The sequence below is a fragment of the Lichenostomus cassidix genome, chromosome 4 (genome assembly GCF_008360975.1).
Source record: "Lichenostomus cassidix isolate B80296 chromosome 4, HeHo_3.0, whole genome shotgun sequence".
In the NCBI taxonomy this organism is placed as follows: Eukaryota; Metazoa; Chordata; class Aves; order Passeriformes; family Meliphagidae; genus Lichenostomus; species Lichenostomus cassidix.
Window position 1 is genome coordinate 26385865 of NC_139484.1, and position 9185 is coordinate 26395049.

At 44.0% G+C, this 9185-nt stretch overlaps 1 protein-coding gene across 1 annotated transcript; it reads right to left on the reverse strand.

The window, feature by feature from the left end:
* Positions 1-4948: 4948 nt before the first annotated feature.
* Positions 4949-9157, reverse strand: POMK (protein O-mannose kinase). The gene is made up of 2 exons (XM_085058410.1): positions 8621-9157; positions 4949-8112 (listed from the first exon to the last, which is right to left on the reverse strand). The coding sequence occupies exons 1-2, from the start codon at positions 8906-8908 to the stop codon at positions 7339-7341; spliced, it is 1062 nt and encodes a 353-aa protein (XP_084914536.1). The 5' UTR covers positions 8909-9157; the 3' UTR covers positions 4949-7338.
* Between the last annotated feature and the right edge of the window lie 28 nt (positions 9158-9185).

Genomic DNA, 9185 nt, shown 5'->3' on the forward strand with positions numbered 1-9185 from the left:
ACTACATGAGAGGTTAGGCATGCTTTTCGCTAGGATCTTCTGCTTCTTTCTGTCCACCTCTGCCCCTGATACTTCCTTTTACCATATCTTCCTTTAGATACTAGAACTGTTACAATTTGGACATCAGGGATATGGTTCATGTCCCTCTGCTTAGCACATATTTGGGGTATGTGCTTGTGTATGGTTATCTGTCTTCACCCTTTGAAAGACAATAAAGGGCAAAAACCCACGTATTTTTAGGGCAGGATTTATCTAACTTATGTCAAACATTCAGAATCACACCTCCTGTGCTTGGGAAATGCTCTGATCCATTACTTAGTGGAAGGAGTCTAGACATCTCATTTGGATGGCACTTACTTTGCAGATGTCTAATCAGCCTGGGGAAACTCTGTCCTTTGGGGAGATGTGTTCACACTGCAAGATGTTCCAAGTCTTCCTCTTCCCATGGTATGGAACAGATTCATTTAAGAGGCCTTAGATCAGGACATAAAAGAATATGAGTGAAAATGACAATACAAAAAATAAAAACCTAAGGCACTGTTGTCATGAGAAAAGTTCTTTACCCCACATGGTGTGGGAAAGGAGGATAGAACAGCAATTAGACATAATCCTAGGTCATTAAATTGGGGTGGCACCCATGAACAGAACTGTGGAAACCACTAAGACAGATTAAAAAAAAGTCACTTTTGCAACATGACAAAAGACAGTTAATTAAGCATAGTTTCTCAGGGCTTTTAAGCAGCTTCTTGTAAAGTTGAGGCTTTTTGTTTGCTTTTTTAGTATGTTGAACTTTTCTGCTAACAGGCCTGGCAAGAAAGCATTACATATCTTTGGAAGAAAAGTGGAAAGAAAAAACACAAGTAACTTCAGTGCTCTTTATATTGCATTACTATCTCTAGACCTCAGCTGAGATCAGGCTCCCTTTTATGAGGAGGAGGGAAGCTGTATTTAAGCTGTAACTAAAGGCACTTTTTCTATGAACCCCACAGCTTGCTCTGGACAGCACAGGAAGGGACTGGAATGCCCCAGGACTCTGCATGCAGCTTCCCATGCAGAGGAAACCAAGGCCTGCATCCACAAAGCATGACCTCAGGTCTTGGCATTTTCTCTGGAGCCTCCAGCACACAGAAACAGACTTTGCCTCACTCAGCATCGCCCAGTTCATTTGATTTAATTAAATGCTTGATTTAAGACTCTGATAATCCACCCGCCCCCAACCAACAAGACAGGCAGAGACAGATTTTCTTCTTCCAAATGCCCCTCTGAATTTAGTAAATGTGAATCAGTGGGTAGGACAGGGTTAAAATGAGCAGCACAACATCTGGTGCTGCCCTGACTGTGACAGCCTTGTAAACCTGAGGAAAAGGGGTGATCTCCCCTTAACAGCCTGTAAAAATAGGAGTTGTGGGGCTGCAGGCCTTCTGCATGACTTACTTGAGGAACCTGGTTAAAACACCAAAGTTTGTTGACTCTTAAGCCTATAGGTTAGCTTGTCTGGTACACTGTTATTTCCTTTTATAGCCTGAGCTTTTGTTTCAGTCTTAGGCTCCTAAAGCATATTCAGAAATGGGAATGCAAGCTGCTCTTGAATTTGGTCAGAGCATAGTCAGGCCTTGCAGTTGCAATTATGTGTATAAGAAATTGTGTTATCTGTCCGTATAGATTATGTAGCATATTTATTTGTGGCTTGGATGGGGTGGGATGGGATGGGATAACCAATACTTGTGTATGCTCTCCATGCATGAGGACATAAGCTGTTTTATATTTTCTTATACTAAAGGAGGGAAGGGAAGTGTAGGGAAAGGACTGTCATTTTGTGCTGTCATTTGTGTAGCATCTGACCTACAGGATCCTGGCCTATGACCAAAGCATGTAGGCACCAAATAATAATATGTAATAATAGTACATGGCACTGGCATAAGCTAAACATAGTTAATGGAGACCCAAACTTAGTGGCTTGATTTTCAACATGACTAGCAAATACACTGTGGGGGTTTCAGTTTGAGTTAGACAACCCCCAACTCCCCCTCCATCCCAGGAATGAGCTTTTAGGGAGAAAAACACATTAAAACCCCAGCTTTTACAGAAGTGGAGGCTTTGTTCATTCTACAAAGGAATCCAGAGTGTACTTGATAAAAGAATCCACTTTGGTGTCATAGATCTATCAAGAGAATCACTGAAAAGGGTCTTCCAGCTCTACAGAGAAAGAATTCATTTTCCAAAAGTCATTAGCATCCAGCAAGTACTACAAATTTGACTGAGAGCAACTGAATATTATCAGTTTTGAAAATCCAGTTACTGTATATCCAAAATGTGAATGCTGGAACAGTCTTTTGAAAATTATGGCCAAAGAATCTGTGTATGTCTGTCTATATATAAATATATAATTTTTAATGGATTTTCAGTTACCCAGAGCTAAACAGCATCAAAAATTGCTGAGACATAATTATCACTGTAATGTAAATATATTCACCATTTAATCCTGATAAATACTGGATTATAGACTTCTGAACAGAGACTGACAATTATTGGAAGTCATGTGGTCATCTCAAGTATACAGTGTCTCAATTAAAATAAAACCACAAAATCCTTTTTCTTTTTTAAAAGTACCATCTAGCATATAATTTATTTGGTTGGACTCTACAAATATACACATTATATCATGCTTGAAGAACTTGAGAACCACTTTTTCTTGTTCCCAGGGTCTCTTGACTGTTGGTAAGACATTACAGTCATAATGATAGAATCGGTTTACAGTTGCATATTCTGCCAAATAGTTCACAAATTATATTTGGCAAACAGCACTGCCTCTGTTTCACAAAGATAATGATCTGATGTTTTGTTTATGTGGCACCAAAGGAAAATATTATTTTAGAGCTTGTGACAGAATTTCATAAAGTTTGTGTGGTATTCTAAACTTCTGACACATTTAAAAGTTACCACTTAAATGCAGAGTAACACAGATTTTCAAACTATCCTTCCAAAAAGAAAAAAATAAAACAAATGTTCAATTAAATACATTGTGTCCATTTTATCTCTGCAGCATTTAACCAGACCTACATAAGAGCGGGTGTAGATGTTCACGCGCTACTTTTTACATCTGCTGGCGTCAAACATACAGATGAGTTGCCATATAGGCTGCTCACTCCTACAGGGTTTAGTGTTAGAGGAGTGCTTTTAGGATGTAGTCTGAAATCCATAGCGCAAAAATGGGAAATGCTACATCAGACTTGACCCCCCAAAAGCATGCAGACAACAGGCAGTTTGCAAAGGAAAACAGCACAACCTTGACAGTGCTATTTTTTGGATGGCTCCGAGGAGAAAACAAAAGGAGCAGTGGGTTTAAACTGAATCTGGGACTCTGCTCTGAGACAGGCAGTTTCCATTCTGTAACCTATGGTACAAACCCACCTGGTAAGGGCTAAACATAAGTGGGAAATCCACAGGTAATTTGTTTTGGCCAACAGCATTGGGCCAAGGATAGAGTGTACCACACCAGCAGTGGGCCCTGACACAGCTAACACCCGCAGCTGGACTGTCAGCAGGCTCAGCTAGCATGCCCTAGGTCTCCTGGTCTCCTCCACTGCTAGCACAGCAGTGTCCCAGGAGAGTTCAGTCTGGGAACCAGGTGCTGTTTCTTGAGCTTGGGAGATGGTTTCTGCTTTGATTCTTTGCTTAGCAGCCAGTTGGGTGGGAGTGGGTGAAATATGCTGTGGGACTGCTGCAGGCATGGCAGAGGAGGCATTGCCCAAAAGGGAAGGCAAGGTGGTTATACTGACCAAAGGGTTGTTCTGTCCCTTGGGAAGAGGCCAGACCCAGGGCCTTCATCTTGGTGATGATGGCAAAAAAAAGCCCTGGAATCACTGGGATCATATCTGCCTTGGCACTGACTACCTAGGGCAGTTTGGGGAACCTCCTCTGAAGTTTTCTGAAGGAGATAAGCACCACTAGCTGTTCATCTCCTTGTGTGACCTGCATCTTAGTGCAGTTTCTTTGACTGGACTTTTGGGATGGAAGAACAGTAATACAAAAGAAACATGGCAATGACCAAGAGAAGCATCTTTTGTGGGAAAGGATGGGGAATATGGGACACTTTATCTGAGCCTGAGATAAGAACCAGGCTGTGGCAGTAGTCTTAGCAAGGGAGGTCATGTCCACTGGTCTAGAGCTGGCTGGGGAGTGGGTGAGCAGAGGGGACTTGCAGGCTCCCAGCTGTGAACAGGCCTCTTCCTGACCTTCATCTTTTGATGTTTCCTGCTAGACATGCATGAGCTGCTTGTACAAAGCTGCTTGCTTTGGGGTAGCAAAGTCCCTGAATATTTATCAAAGGCTGTGATTGGTGGTAAAGACTGAAATGCTCAGAAAAGAGAACTGGAAAGAGGGGAGATTACTGCATGTAGGATTGTCCTGACTCCTTCTTCCCTTCCTGCGATGCCTTGTTGCTTCCCTATAAGGGAAAAGAAGCTGGAAATGTGGGAAGGACTGGATTCAAGCAATCATGAGATTGGGAAAGGAGTTAGCAGGGAAGAACAGAAAGATGCATAGGATACAAACATCTGATTTTACTGAAAGACTGAAAGGAGATGACATACAAACCTGGTTTTGGTCCCACCAGGCTGAGATAGAAATGGACAGTAAAGTACACAAATATGAGGAGCAAGTTAAAAGGGAAGTGGTATGTGTGGCATGTGTGGCTAATAGGACAGCCCTTATATCTATCTGTCGTGTTCCTTCAGACTCACTAATGCAAACACAATGAGATCTTTAAGGGACTTATGGAAATTTGCTAGGAAAACAGTGGCTGCAAAGCCAGATTCTGGCTATGCTTGGGCTTGAGAGGCAGCTGCTTATAACTAATGCTAAACGGACCTTCATGCTGCCATCTAGTGTTTCCTCACAGACAGAAACAACATCCCAAAAAAAAGCCCTGCAGCTCCATAATGCTGCATTCAGAACAAATCTGATTTATTCCTAATGAAATACAACGCTGGACAACACACAAGCTGAAGGAGAGGGACTGGGGAACAGATGTGGAAAACCCACTGTGCAGGGTGAATGTTTAGAGAGACAGCTTTATTTTAAAAAATCTGTAACTATTTCATCCAGGAACAGAGAGTCATGTCCATGGCAAGAAAATGATGCAAAACCAGAACTTTTCCTCATTTTTTCCCATTCTGTGAAATTAGTATGGCTATTTGCAAGGTGCAACAGTACACAACAAAGCAAGAATCCCAGCAGAAGCTTGTCTTAACCAAGAGAGACCAGCACAAGATGTTTGTCAAGGTCACAAGAAGGTTCTTCTTGTCTGTCCTTGTTTGCCTGTCCTTGTCCACTCATAAATATGCTGTCATGGGATGGTTATTCACAGCCATCAGATGCTGATATTCCTTTCAAGTATACATGAAGGCTAATGAAAGGTAACAAGTTATTGTGGGGGCAATATGGAAAAGATTTGAGTGTTGGCCCCTTAAAGCCTGATCCCTGGCTTCAAGGAGCTGTAACAGGAGACTTGTCCAACTGCTGCACATTCTGTTTTCATGCTGGAACTGTAGGACTCTAACCCTAATAATAACAAGTCAAGAGTTCATGGGCTGGATGATGCATTTACAACAAAGCATTCCTTTTCCCCAGGCTTCTTTTAGGTGTTTCAAGTCAAAGTCCAAAACAAACCTGAAGTATCCAAAATCACTGCTCTCTTTTGAAGATCCTGACTTCTGAGCTTTGTCTCCTGGCAACCTGAGCAGGAAAGCTGCAAGGAAGGACTGGACAAGTGAAAAATGGCAGAAGTCATCTAATTTAAGAAAACAGACTACCCAGAGGGAAAGCAAAGCCATAATCAGCAGCTTTAAAAGGCTTCCTGGTGGCATTTTATAATATCAGGTATGAATTTACTAATTTGCAGGAAATATTTCCCATTCATAATAAAATTCCGATACCAGGATTTGAACATTATATATATGAACTGACTGCATGTTCTCAGGGCAGTCATAACATGGCTTGTTTAGGTGAAGAGGAATAGCAGCACAGAAAAGAACAGAACCAAACTCTTCAGCAAACAGGACAATGTACTTCTCTGCTTACAAATCACCTCTCAAGTCAAAACACGGAAATTTTCTCTAAGGTCTTTCAAAGATTTAGTCCACAGCTCAGAAAGTCCTCAGGTGGACAATGGTAAAGTCCATCCTTCTCATTCATATTATTCCTGTTTTTTCACCAAGAGAACAGCTACATCCCAGATCCCAGTCCCACTAATCTGAGCCTACTGCTGGATTAAGGCATCATTGTGCTTTCTCTCCAGCTGTTGGTACCAGGCTGTTACACCCATGTAGGTACCACAAGCCTGTTCCTAACACACTGAACAAGGCTACATTTTAGTAGTCTTTCTTTATGTCTAGTGGACTTTGAATTCAGACCCAATAGAGTAGTATGCTCTGAATACAGGAATTTTCTTTTCCAAAGCTTGTGTTTAATGCTCATTGCTGTGGAAGTCACATTCTCTTTCAGTTCCTTGTTCTCCTCCTTTCCATCAAGTCATTTCTATGGATTACAGAAGAGCAAAGAGACTCACGTTCTACAGCTTCATCTCTAACGAGCCCATCTGAGAATACCACAGAACTAAGGCCTGAAAACCAAGAATCTGTGTCTCTAACAGACTCTGCAGGATCTGTATCACCTTCTTGCTTCCAGAAGTGGCCACATGCTTGCTGGTGTGGGATACAGGGCCCACAGAGCAATGGCTGGACAGCTCCAGAAACAACCTATGCCCCATCCAGCAGGGAGGATCCAACAAATCCACTGGGGCTCTGGCACTGGAGCTCACCAAAATCTGAAGTGAACTGGAGTACCCCTTTCTGAGTGACCACTGCTTTTATTCCATGGGAAAGTAGATGAGGGCTCTGTGTATACAACATGGGCCAAAGCCACAGGACTCGGCAGAAAGCTCATGGGTGCATGCCATGGTCTCTGCTCTCCCATTCTCTGCCAACACGTTAAGGTAGAACAATTTTTTTTTTTTAGCTGGTTTTCTGTAATTTTTTAGATATTTTTTGTGTGAATGTTGCAAAAGAAAATTTATCATTTCTTAAGGAACAAATTTCCCCTGCACCCACACAACTTCCCTCCTCTCCCCCCTCCTCTTCCAGTGGCACATTAAACATGCCAATGGAAAGCTTGCACAGGTTGAGGATTAAGGGGATTTATTTTTTTTCAATCAAGAGGTACAAGTGCAGTTGTTCTTTTTTTCTCAGTTTTGGGCACAGAAATTTTGCACTTCAGACAAGCTACATAAATAGGAAGGACATCAACTCAACTCCAGGATGTTGTTTCCTTCATGGTTCACTATAACATTTCTCTAGCACCAGGCATGGCCGCCTCCCGAATAAGCAGAGTCAAAACTTTCCTGTAGGTGTCTAAGACCTCTTGGGCAGAAGGCCGTTCTGCCGGGTCTTTCTTCTTACACGCTGCATGGATGTCAAACAAATGCAGTCGTACAATGTCACTTCCTTCAACATGGCCCAAGAAAAAGTCAGAGACATCTGGGATTTTCCAGATGTCTGTTTTCTCATCATAAGGAGGCATGAGGTCATCTTCGAACGGCACATCTTCTCCATAGGGCCAACGCTGCTCGGGAGCTACAAACTCACCCCGGAGCTCCCGGTGACCACACTTCACCAGCCTGCCAGCACTCCTGTTCACAAGAGGCAGAGCATCCAAATCATTCACCAGAACATGAAAGTCACTTGTCAGGAGATACTGAGAAAGAACCTTGTCCAGGTCATTCGAGTCACACATCACTAAGGTGCCCAGAGGGCTGCTGTGCAGGTACCGAATGATGCTCACATAGTCTATAGCAAGCATCAGCCTGCGATGCCAGGTGTTCATGCCCTTGTATTTGGGAATGTGGAGAGTTTCATTCAGGCCTCTCAGTGAGCCAAGAGGATGGTATTCAGTGAGGATTGTGAACTGCTGCTCACAGTAGCCAAGCAGCCGGACAACATGCTTGCTCTGAAGTGCTTTCAGCATTTTCAGTCCATGAAGAAAGTCCTCCTTCAGCTCTGAGTTGGTAAGCTGTGAAAGGACCACTTTCTTTTCCTTCCACTCAGAAAGGAAGACCTGAGAACACATAAGAGACATGTAAGACATGTGGAGAGCCTTTTTTCTGTGAACTGTTACAGCTGCTGCTGACCTCTTGCTATAACTGGTTAGTCACAGCTGCAAATTACAGTCACCAGGCATGGTCAGCTTTAGGTAGAGCCATGTACCTATCACAGCAAGCCCTTTCTGATGTCATAATTACATCCCGACTTCTTAATTCTTTGGAATGGACAATGTAGATGAATTAAGTTATTGTATATCACCCAAACAGCCAGTCTTACTCTGCCATGATTGCACCAATCTGTGATTTTGCTTGTGTAGCTGGATGTCATTTGGTGTCAGAGAGGTGGCCTAGGTCATGCTCTTGTACCTGTAGTGTTCTCCTTATCAGTAGCCATGTGGTCCTGGACGCCTACAGTAATTAGCCGCTGAGAGGATAACCATAACAGCAGTATGTGCATTAATTAGCCAGCAAACTGTGAAAGCTCTTTATCCACAGGAGAGGACAAAGGAAATCCAAACTCACCTTTTTCACAGCACCTTCACCAACACGCTTGAGTTTCCTGACTTCCCTATTTATGGCCTCGCAGGAAAGCCACGGGGAACAATTCTTCACCGCTCCCAATTTGAAGTGCCCAAAAGGACAGAGGCCGGGGTCCGTTTCGACACGTCCCAGAGAGTTGTAAAACTTGTTGAGATACAGGTAGAGAAGGGCATTGAGGAGCAGGACGGCCGCAAGCAGTAACGCCAGGGAGATGGATGGCACCTCTCTGGGAAGAAACTCCCTCCTAACGAAATGCTGTTTCTTTTCCATGGCCGTGCCTTCCGCATCCTCCGTGAAAGACGGAGGCTAAGCAGGACTCTCTTCCCAGCCCGGGGATGAGCGCCTGTACGGCTGTTTCAGTGCCGGCTGCCCGGCCGCCCCGCAGACACGGCGGTGCGGAGCCTGCCGCCCACGGAGAGAGGCCACGCGTGGCGGCGGGACGCGCCAGAGGCGGCCGCAAGCTCGACGCTCGCCGCGCCGCCCATCCTGCCGCGTTTCCGCGCAGGCGGGCCCGGGCGGCAGGCGGCGCGGGCAGGGACGCCTGACC

Excerpts from the sequence above, each read along its gene's own strand:
- POMK (XM_085058410.1), bottom strand. The coding sequence starts at position 8,908 with ATGGAAAAGAAACAGCATTTCGTTAGGAGGGAGTTTCTTCCCAGAGAG. Across the intron at positions 8,113-8,620 it reads GTGAAGGTGCTGTGAAAAAG|GTCTTCCTTTCTGAGTGGAA; the intron begins GTGAGTTTGGAT and ends ATGTGTTCTCAG.